Source organism: Alternaria rosae (assembly GCF_020736505.1).
Source record: "Alternaria rosae strain MPI-PUGE-AT-0040 chromosome Unknown BKA58scaffold_6, whole genome shotgun sequence".
In the NCBI taxonomy this organism is placed as follows: domain Eukaryota; kingdom Fungi; phylum Ascomycota; class Dothideomycetes; order Pleosporales; family Pleosporaceae; genus Alternaria; species Alternaria rosae.
Genome location: NW_025763575.1, coordinates 2,357,396 through 2,374,160, shown reverse-complemented (window position 1 = coordinate 2,374,160; position 16,765 = coordinate 2,357,396). Strand labels below are relative to the sequence as shown.

The 16,765-nt window shown below is 51.4% G+C and overlaps 7 protein-coding genes across 7 annotated transcripts; 2 read left to right on the top strand and 5 right to left on the bottom strand.

Moving 5' to 3' along the window:
• Positions 1–299: 299 nt before the first annotated feature.
• On the bottom strand, positions 300–3,486 carry BKA58DRAFT_403131 (uncharacterized protein; the record flags this gene model as incomplete). Its single annotated transcript, XM_046171767.1, has 5 exons — positions 300–1,713; positions 2,059–2,089; positions 2,179–2,273; positions 2,456–3,284; positions 3,330–3,486. 5 exons carry the CDS (start codon positions 3,484–3,486, stop codon positions 300–302), a joined length of 2,526 nt encoding a protein of 841 aa, XP_046024693.1.
• A 1,192-nt stretch (positions 3,487–4,678) lies between these two features.
• On the bottom strand, positions 4,679–5,898 carry BKA58DRAFT_459775 (uncharacterized protein; the record flags this gene model as incomplete). Its single annotated transcript, XM_046174730.1, has 2 exons — positions 4,679–5,615; positions 5,665–5,898. The coding sequence occupies 2 exons, from the start codon at positions 5,896–5,898 to the stop codon at positions 5,172–5,174; spliced, it is 678 nt and encodes a 225-aa protein (XP_046024692.1). The 3' UTR covers positions 4,679–5,171.
• A 166-nt stretch (positions 5,899–6,064) lies between these two features.
• Positions 6,065–7,606, bottom strand: BKA58DRAFT_459771 (uncharacterized protein). The gene is made up of 2 exons (XM_046174729.1): positions 6,505–7,606; positions 6,065–6,450 (listed from the first exon to the last, which is right to left on the bottom strand). The coding sequence occupies exons 1-2, from the start codon at positions 7,546–7,548 to the stop codon at positions 6,253–6,255; spliced, it is 1,242 nt and encodes a 413-aa protein (XP_046024691.1). The 5' UTR covers positions 7,549–7,606; the 3' UTR covers positions 6,065–6,252.
• Positions 7,607–7,688: 82 nt separating this feature from the next.
• BKA58DRAFT_403128 (uncharacterized protein) lies at positions 7,689–10,179 on the top strand (the record flags this gene model as incomplete). Its single annotated transcript, XM_046171766.1, has 2 exons — positions 7,689–7,775; positions 7,810–10,179. The coding sequence occupies 2 exons, from the start codon at positions 7,689–7,691 to the stop codon at positions 10,177–10,179; spliced, it is 2,457 nt and encodes an 818-aa protein (XP_046024690.1).
• Positions 10,180–10,406: 227 nt separating this feature from the next.
• On the bottom strand, positions 10,407–11,037 carry BKA58DRAFT_459765 (uncharacterized protein; the record flags this gene model as incomplete). The annotated part of the gene is made up of 3 exons (XM_046174728.1): positions 10,407–10,613; positions 10,685–10,826; positions 10,890–11,037. 3 exons carry the CDS (start codon positions 11,035–11,037, stop codon positions 10,547–10,549), a joined length of 357 nt encoding a protein of 118 aa, XP_046024689.1. The 3' UTR covers positions 10,407–10,546.
• A 945-nt stretch (positions 11,038–11,982) lies between these two features.
• BKA58DRAFT_387598 (uncharacterized protein) lies at positions 11,983–12,909 on the bottom strand. Its single transcript, XM_046170579.1, has 2 exons — positions 12,267–12,909; positions 11,983–12,213 (listed from the first exon to the last, which is right to left on the bottom strand). The coding sequence occupies exons 1-2, from the start codon at positions 12,738–12,740 to the stop codon at positions 12,115–12,117; spliced, it is 573 nt and encodes a 190-aa protein (XP_046024688.1). The 5' UTR covers positions 12,741–12,909; the 3' UTR covers positions 11,983–12,114.
• Positions 12,910–14,869: 1,960 nt separating this feature from the next.
• On the top strand, positions 14,870–15,900 carry BKA58DRAFT_201121 (uncharacterized protein). Its single transcript, XM_046165826.1, has 3 exons — positions 14,870–15,165; positions 15,230–15,557; positions 15,612–15,900. Exons 1-3 carry the CDS (start codon positions 15,052–15,054, stop codon positions 15,803–15,805), a joined length of 636 nt encoding a protein of 211 aa, XP_046024687.1. The 5' UTR covers positions 14,870–15,051; the 3' UTR covers positions 15,806–15,900.
• The last annotated feature ends 865 nt before the right edge of the window (positions 15,901–16,765 follow it).

The window sequence follows — 16,765 nt, the reverse complement described above, 5'->3', positions numbered from 1 at the left end:
GACACCGTATACTCCTACGGATGACGACCGTTGCTTTCTTCCGAGCGATCGCCCCTAATGCAGACCTTCAACGCCACGCTATGCAATGTGTACGAAGGACAAACTACAACCCACTTCAGAGCGAGCCAATATGCCTCCAATCATGCTGCGCTACTAAACATAGACGAACGACCCGTTATTTATGGAGGCATGACTATTCTCCTCCTGGTTCCGGTCCCATGGAAGCTTCACGGTCGAAGTCGCTTCCGTTGTCGTGCATGTGACTGCTATCGTCCTGCGGCAGCCCGTTTTGTCTGTCATTAGGGCTTCTCGACACTTTCATCTGGATCGAGGCTGCTTTGCGTGTCGCCGCTCTCTGCTTTCGTATCTTCCGCCACGATTCGCAAGACTGCGAACTTGCGTACCATGCTTTCTGGACTAGCCGGTAGCTGTGGCCCCACAGTCGGTTCTGCTGTTGGCTGGTGTTCCTGGAAGCGCCTTGCAGCTGGCTTAAAGGATGTCTTCTTCAACTGCTTTCCACTTCCCTCCTGGCTATGGTCATTCTTATCGCTCATTCGTTTGATCCAGTTCGTGTTAAAGACTGGTCGGTGTTGTTCATTCACCTCCGGATTGCGCACGCGTGCTTCCAGCTCCGGATACTCGTTCAGCTTAGCCAGCATATCTTCATCAATCCCCGGTGCCTCTCGATCCTTGCTATCTGCCTCCGATTCGCGTAGCCGCTGCCCCACAACCTTGATCGCTGCGTAGGTGTACCGGCTATTTTTGCCGAGGCAGTTCCAGAGCGTCTCCAACTCTACAGCAAAGATTGGTCGAGCAAGATGGCACTCGGCGATGTAATGATCTACCCTTAATGCATCTTTGTGGAGATCGAAGAGCTCCATCGTGCGAGCCAATGAGCAGGCGACAAACGTGTTCTTTGGGACGCGAATCTGCTTCATCAAGCTCATGGTCTGGTAGTTGCATGCCCGCAGCATCCAAGCTACGAGAGCTTTCATAGCAGCCTTGCTAGCTACTCCGCGAGGTAGATTCATCTCTTGACAGACTGGTGCGCCCTTCCAATTCACATCGTCCTCGCGGTGCGTTGTGCGGATGAACTTGTTGACCACCTTACGACCCAGGAACAGCACAAGCATCTTCTTTGGGACCTGATAAGCGAGCGTGACTCCCGTATCCTGTTCTACGATGTCCAATACCGGTCCGTTGAGCGCGTTCATTTTTCGCTCAGGCTGAAGATGAGGCAGCAAACTCTGCAGGGTGTGTAGGTGGCGTATATCCTCAGGATCCGGATACAGGCGCTCCATACCTGAATACGTCGCCCAACCTACCCAGCCGAGTGTACTGAACGCCTCGACTGGAGAGGTATCATACCCTGACAGTTCATCTCCATCGCCCGGCCGGTAGCTTTGGTTAGCCATTTGGCCATCTATGCTGCCGTTGAAAGGTTTTGCTAGCGGGGAATGAGTAGGACTATAACTATGCTGTGCTTCTGAGGTACCATGTGCGGGGTAGCCTATGTCACGATGTGCAAGATAGGCTCCAACGACGTCTCCTTTCCGCTCGTATGCTTCCGCATCCGGGTGACCAGGCGTAAAGATCGCAGCCTTGGGATGCAGCTTTGATGCAGTGACGGTACCTTTCGAGTCATAATGATAATACGTCGTCATTTTGGGTGATGCTGCTCCCTTTTGGTTTTGCGATGTGGGTGATGGCTGACTGTCGAAGCAGAGCGTCGAGATAGCGGAGTCGAACGAGCTTCTGCGGCTTGAAGCAAATTCGAATATTGAGTTCGCCACCGAACCAGTTGAACTGTCCTGATTGTGAGTGTGGTGGATACGAGAGGCGGGTTGTACGCCCGCTATGTAGTCTATAGCGAGAGAACACATAGCAGCGTGAAGCGACAGGGCTACTGTGGATTTTTAATGATTATTGACAATACGACGGCGGTGTTGCGAAACAGTGTTGTTGATAGAGGGACGTGGAGGGAAAGGGTGAAGGATAGTTGATGCTGCAGGTCGCTTGCGCCAAGGCCGCGCCTATACCTGATTCAGCTGTACTTACCGGAACTTAGGTGAAACACCGCGCCAAGACACTATCACGTGTAGTTTCCAGAGCTTACCTAGACGGACGGGTGGACACACATTCAACGCTCATGCATACTTTAGACCATCTGTGACTCACAAACCGTGAAGATCGTGACGTCAATGTAACGAAAGAAGGTCTCATTCAGTCGACATGCATCCAACATCGAACAATGACCCTTGACACGCATGTGGCTACAACATGGGTCCTTCAGAACCTCACAGCAGCACATTGCTAGACTTCACAAGTATCCTTGCGGGAGACATATATTTGGGAGATAGTTCCATTGATCGCTAGACCCTACCATCATGAGAAGCACAACACGCGCTTCCATGCGTCTCGTTTCCGACCCTTCCTCTCCATTGAGATATCATACCTGATGGATGTCACATATTTGCCGGAGAAGTATCCTTCTTCACGATCGCCCAGTCCATATTGCTGGCCTGTCAATGAGAACAACCCGCTCTTCTGCCAATCCGCTCGTCCGCGACGCCGCGCAGCGAACACGGATCTGCGAGCTGGTCCTCCGAGCCAATGGCCAGATGATTCGCGAGAGAAAGCCTCACCAGGCTCCATGTGAACCCCAGCTAGAGCCGAGAGTGCGGCGGATCGTTGTTTTCCATAATTTGGTGCGCATGGGTTATATTCTTCCAAGCGCAGCTCCGATGGAGTGTTCAGAAGCGACTTCGCACGTGGCCTAGGCGTCACCGGTGTAGAAATACCACGGGTAGCTTCTGAGCCGTGCGCGTCTCCTTGCAGGATGCATTCTTCAGGCTCAATGTCGCGATCCGATTCCCCTATCATTCCACCGGAATCAGATGATGATAATGGTGTCTTCGATATGGGCGCGATGCGTGTATGTTGTGGTGGGATGTCATCAGTACTAACCACGCGGAGGCGTCGACCAGAAGGCATCGTATGTCGAGCGATAGATTCTTCATCAGCCTTGTCTTCCGACCGATATCCACTGGTGTGCTCTTTTGCAGTAGCAGCACCATGTTCCGCGAGAACCTGCTGCATATATCTCCTAGGCTCGCCCAAAGTGGTGTCACGCCAGTTGGGCTGCTCTGGCTTTGCCTGAGCTGCGACTCGGCGACGGCGCTCTTCAGCTTCTTTCAGCGTCTCAAAGCGGTACGCAGCGGTATGACTGCTAATTTTATTTCGGCTAGGGCTCGGTTCGTTGTCTGAGTTCAGAGTGGCGATGTCTCTTGGAAGTGACACAGTTCATGATTCTTCGCAGGTTTGCGCACTCTCATGGCGAGTACACTGAATGTTAATTTTCGAATCCGACTCATTGGGGGTCCACACGTCCGCCAGATTAAAGTCCGACTTGTGCTCATCGTCGCTATACACAGACGACGAATCTGAACCGACGGAAAGGACCGTGTTCTGCCTAGATGGGTTCATCGCTGTCGATGCGAGGCACCACGATCTTGAACAACAAGCCGGTTACAGATGAAGCAGCGCAGCTACGGCTAATCAGACAAAGGAAAGTAGCCGATGGCGTAGAATTACATCCGTTTGCTTTGAGGTGGGTCGAAAATGTGGCAGCAAACGGTGTTGATTGTCGCATCGTTGTTTGTCGAGTGTCGAAAAGGATAACGATACTTTCAAGCGTGGCGGATTTGTATCGCGATGTCTGAGAGCATTTCCTAGGCTACCTCCGTGCGCTGATCTTTGTCAATGAAACAAGAGTATTTCTACTCCGACTCACGCGGCATCGCATTGAATATCTTCCCAACCTTTGTTCAGCCCGCGATATACCCAAGCAATTGCATGTGCAGGCTAGCTAAACAAACCTTCACCTCGTCACACATGACTCAAGCGGCCAACAACTCTACATAATACATCTTGGTGACTTGGCCTGCTTATCTTCACATCCGACATATACGATCCGAATCGCTACCATTTCGAGTCAATCCGGCAGCCGGGAAGCATGTCATCGAAGCACCCGAATATCAATCCAGCCACTTCATCAACAGCTCAGAAAGGGCAGAAGGCCAACGATTCCAGCGTTGGGGATCTGAGCGAGCGGCTTACAGACGTCAAGATCGGCATCAGTAAGAACGCTACCATGGAGGGTCTGACAAAGGATCTAGCTTCCAAATGGGAGCCGTACAGTGCTCATTCTTCGCAGCCGAAAGGTGATGGTCGTGCACAAGGCACCTCGTAACCAGCAGATGCGGCAGCGAAGTCTAGCCTTCTAGCAAAGACAACAGGAACAGCTGAAGCGTTTTGATGGAGTGTCATGTCGACTTTGGCTCAATACGGTCGTTCATGCTTGTATGAATGTTGCGACACATGGCCTGGTACAAGTGGTCGAACGCGTATGACAGTAAGCTTTGGGGCGTGGAGACGATGCCGTCGCGAAAGCGAGGATGATCCGAATGGTTCGATGAAAACATATGTAGTAGACCCAACGATGCAATGCTCAATAATGCGACACCTGTTCTGATGCTGGCAGCGAAGTCGTGCTATGGTGGGTGGTCATGGTGCAGCTGGAGGAAAGAGGGAGCGACGCTAGCGACACGCTAAATTACGTGATTACGTCACGCGTACCGCAGCTCCCCCGAGGCCGTCTTGAGCTACTCCATCCCAGAGGCCTTCGCTCTTCTTTTACTACTAAGACTTTCTATCAAATCCGCATGCCGTGTATCACGTTCAGAGCCATGGAAGACTTACTCTCGCGCCACGACGGCAAGCCCGGCACACAATGCGAGCCCATCGAGAACGCGTCAGAAACGCCTGCCAGTATCTAGCATAACGCATCCGGCGGTTCTAGTCGCGTTATGCTGATGGACACACAACTGCGAAAAAGAAGCAATGGTATGCAGGAGTCCGGCACGCTTCATCTTGAGGCAATGGCGCGCTCCGAAGTGCATTGCCCAGTTCTGCTAATGTGTGGACTGAAGGACCTATATCTGCATACGAAGGGTGATGGAATTTCACGACATTGACACTTTACGGTTTATTACACGAGACGCCGCATACAATCTATTCAAACACTCTTCCCGTGAAGGGTTCGACTATGCTACACCGATACAACTCATTTTATCTTGCTTCGGGGCAAGGCGCTCACCGTCTCCTGGAGCTTACTTGCTAAACCAGCCCTTCAACAATCCCTTCGTTCCGTTGATATCGTTACCTGCCTTTTCCGTCTCTGCTCGCTCCGGTGTCGAATGGCGGGATACGCGTTCCCAGTCATTTTCGTCGTCAGAATGTGGTGGAAAGTGGACAAAGCCGGTGGAACTCACCTCAACAGGTGCCATCCCATCGGTACTAGTGGTGTAAGACCCCTCACTTTTCTCGCCCTGAGACATGGGTCCCGATGATGTAGCCTTTCGACGAGACCCTGGCGTCTTCGGCTTGTGGCAACAAGGAGACTTGTTCGAGATTGTAGCGGGCTGTCTGACCTGCTCAGCAAGCATGTCCCGTTGCAGCTTTATCTCGAAGTCGTGCACCAGTCTTTCGATACGTTCGCGTGCGATCTCCTTGACCAGCTCGGAGTCTGGGGATAGGAAAGCTTCTTTGGCAAGCTAGAATTCGTCAGCAATGAAGTTTCTTCGTCTTTGGTATGAAGCCTACAATGTCTCGCCGAAGAGCCGCCATTCCAGATTTGAACTCTGCAGATTTGCAAACGTCGTTTAACATTTTCTTCTCCTTTGCGAGAGCTTTGGTGGCATGTCTGGACATGGCTGCGTCAACCATCTGGACGGCGTCTGCAACCATACGCTCGGCTTGCCCGACGTCTTCCTTTGTTATTAATGGACGAGATGGATCCCTGGGCTGACGGCTCGCATGTCTACGTTCTTCGTTCATCTTGGAGGTCGGCGCGATCGCTACACTAGAAGCGGTGGGCGAGTTGAAGTACAAGTAGGTTTCTTGGTTGATGTATACAATTTCGGTCTTGCTGGTGTGGGTTTTAATATTGAATACCTTACATGGAAGCTCATAGTGAAGTAGCAACTAGGCCATTCGCGACTCGGAAGCAGACACATAGTCACTGAGTTCACGAAGTTTGTATCTATCTTCATCCGGACCGGTAATGTAAGCGCTCGCATTCACTCCACTGTCCGCAACATGGTTCACTCCAAGAAGGAACAACAAAGAAATAGAGCACGAAGGAAGTGAACTGGTCTGAGTTTACTCCCTACTGCACACGATAAGGTTCCACTACCTCACATCGGCGGCGTACTTGCGACCGAAAGCACGTCGAAACCAACGGCGAACTTTGCCCCACTTCTTGGTCTTTCCATCATTTTTGCTCATACCTCGCGCCCAAATCGGCTTTGTGTTTTTGTTGACCACATTCTCTTCTCTCGTGCTTGACATGGGCTCCGCTCGAGGTATCGTGCGCTGGGTTTTCATATGCTGCGAGGGTGTTTGTAGATGAGGTCGAGCAGTTTGGGAGGCTATGTTACTCACTTGCAATGGCGATGGGCTGCATAGCATCAGGGTTTGGGGAATTGGCGGTCGTGAAGCCCCTGCTTTGGAGACAAATTGTGAGTCGCTGGCCTCTTTGGCGTCGTGATTTACTGTCATCGAGACAGCCTGCGGTACGACTTGGGAATCTTCCGCGTCAGTACGTTCGATGAGTCCCCACACCGGTACAGAGTCCAGGTTGTCGCTGAACCTCCACCTATCATTCTTGTGGCGCGGTGACGTGAAATCGTCACTGAAACGCCAGCCAATGGCTTGTGGAACGCCGCTGCTTCGGTGCCGCAGCATGCGAGGCCGGCCAGTCGTATTGCGTGACTGGACGCCCTCTATAACCACAATTCTATCTCTATTTCGCTTCGCATCGTCGCCAGATACCGAATCTTCATCACTAGAAGATTCCCCAAGAAAGGTGTACAGTTGTCTGTCATCAAGTGCTGGGAAGCTCGATCGCATCATTGTCAACCATTCAATTCGCAGTTCATCATACGCACAGCACAGCCTTCGAAGCTTTGTGCTGGAGTTACCAAACGAATAGCGCTGATGCTCGCGGCCAAACACGATGCCCTCATTCCGGAGAACTCTCTTTAAAGTACGTAGGTCAGACCATAGTTGTCTGTCTGCATCTCCGTGGTCGGGAGGCTCATAGTTTTCGATGAAGAGACTGTTCCACTGTTCTTCGTACATGGGGCCGAGACGTAGCATGGTCCGGAACTCCGAGGATGTGTATGGGTTACCGTAGGTGAGAAGCTCTCCATTGTCAGTAAATGTAGCATCCATCTGTTGCAAACGACCACGCAGGTGTAAGACATCTAGGAGTTCATCCAAGATCGTCTTACGCTGGGATGTATCGCACGTCTCGTGTGTTTGGTCGCAGATCTGTTGGGCGCCATATATACTCAAGAGATGCTCCATTCCCGTCACAGTGGCCTTTGCTGGACTTCCCGTGAGTAGGGCCAAGGCATCTTCGTGTGCTTGCATTTTGGGTTGTAAGGTTGGAAATTGTGGACGTTGGCTTTTGAAAGGTTGCATTGTAAAGATTGCTACAGTTGCGGTGCTAGGTGGTTTGGTGTGGTCGTTTGCAACAAAGGAGAGTTGATTGGGACTAAATGAGAGCCCAAGCGCGCGACCCTCCAGCATGAGTTTAATTCACCAGATGACACCGCCGCGAAATGACCTCCGAAAGGGTGGACTTGAACAACGATTTCACTCCCCACATGCATGTGCAGCTGCGCAAGGCGCAGAAACACCCTGAGCACGTGTGGTCTTCACGCTTGTACAATATAACAACAGCTACTCATCCTCTTCGCGCAGCTCACCCACTTCGCTGAAGGCACTTGTCTACCAGGACTACAGCGCCCTTCCACAGGTCAAGAGACCCATTCCGCCAATCGTGATCTCGCGTCTCGTTGCCCAGGTCTTGCTGTCCAAGATCATCACGATCTTGACATCTACCAACCCCTCTTGAAGCACCTCCCTTTATCTCAAGCTTACGCTATGTCTCAGTCCGACAAACCATTTGCTAGCGCCAAAAGTCATATACATGATATAGCTGGTCCCGTGTCATGCTCACCACTTCGGCGTCGTCGTGCACGATCACTGTCGAGCAGCCTACCTCCACGTGGTACTGTCGCATCGCTGGTTGATAACACCAATATGGCTAGCCCACCGACCGAAGTAGCCATGTCCATCGAAAGTGACTGCGATACACTGCCGTCTCAGGCAAAGACCTCATCACCCACGACAACTTCTCGCCCTCGCCCCGGTACACGCACGACTCATAGCTCACCGCTGAAGCACAAGTGCAAGATTGACGACTTCGTTCTTCCGCCGCCCCCACCGATCAGGTCCGCAAACGACGCTGCTCCGGACGCTATACTGGCTGCATCGAACCTTGTCACGTCTAATGACAAAGGCATTGTCCAGGACGAGGCCTTGAACGACGAACCCTTCAAAGTCTTAGGTGACTCAAAAACGGGTAGTACACCATTTCACCGTTGCCATCGACGGAACAAGACAAGTCTATCGCAGGTGGTCTCACGCAGTGACCCGCTGAAGGGAGCTGCATATGGTACGGAATCATTTCGCGTGACAGCAGGACAGTACAGCCACTGGACTCCAGGTCCTTATGGTACTTCCTCTCCAAATGACGACTTAGGTGTGGATGGCTTCAGCAATGTCACATCTTCCGAAGCCAGCGCTATCAAACGGGAGTTGGTTCCAGGCTCCAGCAGCCCTAGCTCAATCACGGCGTTAACCAACCCGAACGAGCCCAACAATCACACCCGGCCTCCGAAGACGACAGCGGGCGAAACCGAAGAAAAGAAGCGCACTCCGTCCATCTCCTCTTACAACTCTAGCTCCGCCGCATCTTCTCCGAAAATAGGAGGATCACCACCAGGAGCTGAGCTCGATCGGCCGCTTCGTCGTACTGAGAAGTTCAACTTCTATACTAGGCCTTCCTCACAATATGGATGTGCACTCACGCTCTTGGAGGTCGATACTGACGAGGCACACCAACTCTACCCACTTGAGACCTTTGCCCAAGCAATTGCGGAAGATGGCTGTCTCGTTCATGACTGGGCGTGTCCCTGGCCATCGGAGCAGCCTGTTAAGAAACTCCTCCGCTTTGCTTCCCGACCAGACTTCGCCCCCTCCGTGCACTACGAGTCAGAACCGGATAACTACCCTTCTTTGCAGAAACTCCTCGATATGGACGAGCATGATCCTGAGCCCCGAAAGAGACCGCTTAGTGTTGTTAATGTCCCCGATCAGACACAGGATGATGGGCTTACAACTCTCGCACCAGTTTCTTATTACCCGGATACTGGATCAGAGATGACGATCCTTCTCCCGCGAACGTACAATGCGACTTCTGACGACGATGAAATGACTTTTCCTCCACGCACATACAATGCGACTGGTAGCGATGGACTTATGTGTCTCCTCCCGCTGAAGTACGACGCAAATGCTGCCAACGCGCTGGAGAACGCGTCGTCGATCAAGCGGAAGCCGATACCGCGGCAGGCCAAAGACAGATCGCTTCGATTTCCTGCATTACCTCCCGACTCTTCAAACTGGGTGGTACACGATGGATACGAAGCTGACGAGAGCGTCTGGACGCAATCCTCTGGCTGTTTCTCGATGAACACGGAAGCCTCGGACCTTCGCTACAGCGATAGCTTCGTCAATCGTGACGCCGGCATAGAGCCAATCCACATCGAGAAGAGGCACAAGTGCAATGGCTCGAAGACCACACTTGATCAAACCGCGAACCCAGTCGGCAACTTCATCGAGTCGCACTCAAACGTAGATTCCATCAAGGAACCCGCATCTATTGGCACCATCAAACGTCGCACACTTCCATCCATTAGCGTTATTTTAGATCCTCCGTTCCCAACCAATACCGGTGTTCTGAACCTCGACTTCCAGTTCCCAGCTCGCAAGCCGCAACAGCGCGGTGCCAGCATGCCGGTCCTTCCTCCACCTTTAGCCAAACTCAGAGAAGAGAAGAAGCATATGCGACGCAGTTCGTTCGGCAAGTTGCTTGGTGCTTTCGGCAAGAAGGGCCAAGAGTCTGCGGCGGTAGAGGCGAAAGAGAAGCCAGAGAAGTCTCTCGGTCGGCGTATTAGTAAGAGGTTCTCGTCGATGTGGTTGAAGTAAAACAGGGATGTATGTATGCGCATCGTGGACAGATTGGGTTAGAAGCATGGTAGTGCGACGTGACCGGCACATTGGATAACACATCTGTCACGATTGTTTGACGATCCCTCGTTGGCAAGATCACCACAATATACGGTGACGGCGGCCAGATGCGCACGTAGCAGATGCAGTATCTATGATGCATAATCAACGGGGGCTCAGTAGAGCGTAAATGGAAATTAACACTTAAACCATCAGCTAGAACAATCTCAACGAAAGACTGCGAAGAGACAAATAAGAAGCATCATTATAATAGCTTCGTCAGCCACAACCTCGTAGCCCAGTCCAAAATGACCCCAAACCCGACAAGCTAGAGCATCCTCATTGCCTACTGGCAAACAATAACCCCATTATCGAGGTTCGTGGCGGCGAAGTTGGCATCATTACCACCAGGTCTGTAATCCCATTAGCCCTACCCATAATCCATCACGCAAGCCAACACTGTAGAAGCAGGCAAATAACTTACACAATAGTAGCGACCTTCTTCGTAGCCTGCGCATCACTAAAGATACTGCAGCTTCCACTTCCCGAACCTACAATCAACGCGCGGTTTGCGCGAATGGGAGAACCTAGATTACCGAAATTGGCACGGATGGAGGTGCGCATGCCTAAAGATTGGTGTTGGGAGTCAGCGAATGTCTCACATCAGTTCGTACACGGATATCTCCTACCATTTGCGGGAATTTCGCGCTGGACAGCCGTGTCGGTGGCGTCGTTGGAGAGTTGCACGCGGAGGGTGCGGGCTTGGCGGGTGGACATGTCGGTGGGGGCGGCGAGGGCGAAGGCCGCAAGGAAGGGGAGGAGGAGGGTGAGTTGCATTTTGGGCTGGTGGTGGCTGGACTGGTGGAAGGGTTTTGTGATGGGTTGGGTGTAGTGTGGGAGATGTAGAAGAGTGTGTTGACGGTGCTGTGGGTGAGAGGGTTAGGAAAGATGTAAAGTTGACTTTATATCTTCCTCACATACCGCTACTGTATATCCGTACACGGTGAGTTCTTGTTCCGTTCTTTTCTTAGACCTGCTATCTGGCTGTCTCTGCTCAGCCTACCTAGGCACTGTTGCTAACATTTCCATTCTTACTCATCAGTCCAAGTTGTCCAAGCACCAACGACATCACCCGCATCAATTCGCGCAACGCGCAACGCGCAACGCGCAATCCTACGTTTTCGTAAGAAACATCTGCTGTTGAGACTTGGTTAATAACTCGGTACTACATACATGATGACAAGCATGTCAAAGTGGGCAGATTTGGAACTCGGGATATTAATTTAGTCATTGTTTGCACTATTCCGGGACGGAACGCGTTAGTTGTTAGGCGGCTGATGTCAGACCGCAAGTGGCAGATGTGGGGTACATAGGGCTGGGCGCGTGAACATGAGAAGCCGAATCTTGGACTGTGTCTGGGATCCAGATCGCGTTGATGAGCCAAGTGATGTGCTCAGCATGTAGTACATGTACTGCCCTAGAATATGGCGCCATACTGCAAAGCTGCGTTGCCAGGGCGTGCATAGCGATGCAGCGGTGGGGTATATGCGGCCTTTGTGCGTGGCATGACCATGGTGACCAACAAACGATGTGGTACACTGTTTGCAGCATTAGGCCGCGTAACCGGCTTGGTGGCTGTATGTCAGTAACAGCTGCGAAATAGACTGCTTCCTTTGTCAGCGTTAGCCAAAAACAACTCTTCTTGCACCGGTAAACTGCTCACGGCAGGCACCATTGGAGCTGGTCTTGTTATCCCATGCACGTTGATAAGATTGAAGAAAATGAATGCTGATGTGAAATTATTCATTTGTATTGATACATCGTGAGCAAACACAGGTTTGTACACGTATACGGCCGTCGCAGTCTTAGCCAAGGTCGTCGCTATAATCATGCTCGCGTCGTGAAGATATCCGTTTATCTCCTGGGGAGGACATCCTTCGCACCGTCCTTTACCCGTTGTGCGGCATCGGCGACGGCGTCCCTGGTGAGGTGGAAATGCTGACCGAGACGGTCCTGCCAGTGTGTTAGCAACGTGTCCAAAGCAATGGATACAGCTTGAAGCTTACCTGCTCAGCTCCCATGCCGCTACCGGCCATCAGCTTCGCCCTCTGCTGACCATCGTATCCAAGGCCAAAGTACTTGGCGTTCTTCTCCCCGTTGGCGGCTACGCTTCCCGCAGCTTGTATCGCCTTCGCGGCATCAATGCTGTGCAGCGCAGGGCTGAAGTGTGCGTTGTATCGGTCTTGTTCGGCGCCATCGCCCTTGTACTTGGCAGCTGACTTCATGGCGTTGTAGCCACGGTCACCGATGCTCATGTGGTCGCCGTAGCGGTCCTGCTCAGCACCCTCGCCCTTGGCCAAGGCAGCTTGTTGCAGCTTGTTGAGGCCCTTGTCCACACCGCGGCGGATGGCATCTGTCGAGGCGCCGAAGTGCTCGCCAAAGCGATCTTGCTCAGCTGCGGAGCCGTGCTTTGTGGTGACATCGAGGTTGACGGGGTGAGTCGCGAGAGAGGACTTCTCATCGGAGCTGAACCAACCCATTGTGATTGATTTGAGGTTGTTTATGGTGGGTGAAGAGGGGTTGAACTAAAGTTGAAAGTGTTGGAATTGAGTTTGCAATCGCTGTGTGATGGTGTAAAGTGGAAGAAAAGATGTCGTGTTATGTTGCTGGGTTGCGGAGGATGATGACGTAGGGGCTAGCGAACTGCGCTAGAATCCTTGTCTTGTGCCTGATCGTCATGTGAAGACGTCGCCTCGGCCCACTAATCATCATTGCAATGTCAAGTTTGCGGTTCCTTCATGCTCCTGTTTGCTTTTGCCATGTCCGGCTCTCCGCGTTATGCATTTTATCCCAGAGGCATTCCTGCTATTCTCTTCCGGTAGCGCTGCGACTTTGATCCATGACCCATGATAAACCGTTCATCCAATCCTTCACCTTATGCACTCGTAGCTTTAGGGGATGTGCACCTACGTGAAGAGTCGCAGACCGCGCCAAGGCAATGTTTCTGCAGATGTTAAGGTCGTGGACGAGAAAAACGCGGGCCTCGAGGGGTGTTTGCCCCACTAGGAGCTATGCAAGGCCTGATTGGCTATTCAATAACGCGCACCACAGACGTTCTTCCGTCATCCTTCCCATCCACCTTACTTCTGTCTACGTGGCTCACAACACTCTCATGCCGTTCGCACGTACAGTCGGTATTTGAATATTATTTCATGCTTTTTATAGTCATCTTCAGTTGCCTTCTTACTCTATACCTTTGGCACCTTCACCTGTGACCATTTCGGACGCAGCAGTCTTGCCAAAAATCGCTTGTTTTGTTCCGCGTGCTTTGCGATCCACGTTGTCAACGCGCTTAGAACTTTACGTTGATAAAAAGAGCTGAGAGACATAATTGATCTCTCCCCCTGTCTTCCGCAATAGTAGAAGAGCTGGGATCTGCGAAGCCCGTGCGCGCGAAATGCGCCGTTGCGAGCATCAGACCAATACCGCTTCCTGAACTTCTGATATCCTAGGCCACGCGAGAGCAGACCGCTCTCTTGCAAGGACATATCTAGGACCATTAACGGATGCTGTTCAGCTTGTTCAGACGTGTTGAGATGCCTGCGCCATCACGTCCGCTTGTGGCAGCGAAGAACCTACAGCGCAGAAAGAGGTAGATATTGGCCGAAGTCAATCTCTGGGAACTACAGCACCTAGAGAAGCTCTCATTAGACAGTATTTCTACGCTGTATTGCAATACTAACAGCCTACGGACTCTCCTTTCGTATCCCGCATTGCGCCCGCGCGCCCGCATCAGCCTTCCGCATTACAACTTTTCACTTCTCAAAAAAAAAAACAGCAAAAAGAACCCTCCCATCCCTCCTCTACCCAGCCTCGAACGATTGTCCTCGAACAGCAAAAGGATACCATGGAACCTTGTATTCTATCCAGGTACGAAACTTGCTTCTTTTATGGCAGTTTATCACGACTAGCTTGATGTTTCTTCTGAATGGCTTCTTGTTCGATTCTGGTTTGTGGCCTTGAGCTCAGCTCTTACAGGTTGGCATGCTCACACAGAGCGGAACGGCTTTCAGGCGTCATCACGGATGGAAGCAGCATTGCTGAAATTCTTGCAGCAGCATGGAAACGACTTATCCAATCTTCGTAAGAGGATCATCGCAGACTCGACAAGCTGGACACAACCGTTGGTTGAGGCTTTGTCTCAGGCTCTTCATGGGTACATCTCCAACTATAATGTTAGTGGACTCATCTCAGATCATACATGAGCCAGAGAGTGTGACGCGAGAAATGACGAACGAGGAGAAAGCGAACCGCCCTAACGTGACTCTGGACCTAGCTCAGAGAAAGCAACAACATAAAGGCCCTGGCATGGATATGGTGGTAGAGGAGTTTCAGTCTCTTTAGTCGGCGAGATACAACCAGAGTGTGTGGCTATGGCCGGTGACCAATTGATGTGAGTTACACATTCATCTCTCGATCCGAATCAAACATTAGCTTTCGCCCTTCACATGTCTAGTTTTGAGTCGCTTCGCTTGCGCTTTGGCACCAGAGGCGGCAACAACACGTGTCGTATTTCTGAGGATTGCTACATACACAATATTATATCTTAGTAAGTAGATAGGTTCTAAGATAGCGTGTATTCCTGGCTACAAAGGATCCATAGTCTTTTTCAGAGTCCGACGCGAATTATTACCGCCTTTAGCGCATCTGGAAGCTTCCAAAGGCGCGGCACTCACCTTCACCTGGTTATTAGCGTGGGACCGAAACGTATAGTGGCCGGCTTCACCTGAATATCCCGCTGCGCTCACTCCACTCTCGAAGAGGACAACCCAGCCCAACATAGCCCAATCCATGGCGCCAGAAGTACAAGCGGCCTGCGTCGTTTGCGGTGAGCCGGCCAACAACAAATGCAGCGCCTGCAAGTCAGATACCACGTCCCGTCAATACTGCTCCAAGGTCTGCCAGGTAAAATCTCCCATAGACGAGCTGCGTGTGAGATATACACTGACTTTGTATATGCTCAATTTAGGTGAAGGATTGGTCGGCTCACAAGAAAGCATGCAAAGACGCCCAGAACACCAACTTTGAGAAGAAGCTTGCGCGCGTAGCCGAGATCGTCCAGCAGGCCTACTACAAATTCCGCGAAAACACTTGGGACACGCCTGTCATCAAAATCGATGACCGAGATGACGCGTTGCTCATCTATGACGATGTCATGCTCAACAAGAAGAAGTATTCCATCGACTTTCCGCACCATCTTGGTACAAACGACCGGTCTAAGAAGGCGATTCTTTGCGCATGGGCGTGTAATGAACCAATGGCTTGGCTACATGATACACTTGTTGGTCTCCTTGAAGGTAATGCAAGTTTCCAGTCTATCTTGGGTTCTCATGCTGATCTCATTATTTCAGGATTGAACATCAAGGTCGAGGAAGTCGCCGTCAGCCTAGGTGCAGTCTCCCGCAAGATCACCTTCCACGACCCGTTTGGCAACAGTGACAGCAACTGGCCCAAGTTCTACCACGACGTAGTCCGCATTACCGCAAACAAGACCAAAATGCAATGGATCATGGACCTCAGCGGTGCGCAGTATGGGATTCATTGAGCTTTCTGGCGTTGGAAGGAATACGAGCACGAGCACTTGGCGAAGACAAAGGACGTACAGGCCACCGGCACGAATAAAGCTCGATTGAAGATTCTTGCAAAGATTCCCGGCAACCCATCTCTGAACTACGGGCTAGTAGGACTTGTAGCAGACCACCTTGAAGAAATGGTGCGGAAATGGAACACGGATAATGGCTTATCTCTGGCGGTTCTTCTTGACCTTAGCAAGGAGACGTATAAGCAAGCTATTTCGAAGCTGCTTCAAGCTACGGACGTCGCTGTCCGCGTCTACATCAACACACATGACTTCAAAGCGGAGTTCAAGGCCGCTCAGTCTTACGAGCGAAGGCATCCAGGTGCCAGCGGCAAGATGGCCTGCAAAGTCAGTGATTCATTCTTCCCTCAACCCGCCCCCGCGAGCAACTATATCCATATCGCGATATGAACTGCATCTCACGAGAGGCGGTCATTACCATGATCTTGGAGCGACGTCAGCGAGGTCGATTGTTCATACGGCCTGGCATTACAAGCATGATGAAGAGATGGATTGCACACGGTTTTGGAAATGTGGTACTTCATCCAAGTGGAGCAGAGTAACTTTAACTCTAAATATACGAGCCGGAAAAGACTATTTGAATAATACTTTCTGCTTTTACCAACCACTTCGTGACGCATATAATTTTGAATAGTACCAAGGGTAGCAGCAACTCGTGTCGCATTCTGGAGACAATTTTCAAGGTGGGCGTATACTTAACGTTAGGCACTGTCTAGTTGTGAAGATAGTTGAATGCCGAGAAGCTGATGTGAGCTGACATCAAGCCACCTCTCAGTATACACAAAGCCTACTGCGCGGTGCCGTCCTGAAAACAGTCCGACCTGCATCATGGAGCTTGCTGTCTTTATCCTCCAATTCATCACTATCTCTGTTCTCGTGCAGTACCCACAAACTAATCGAACGATA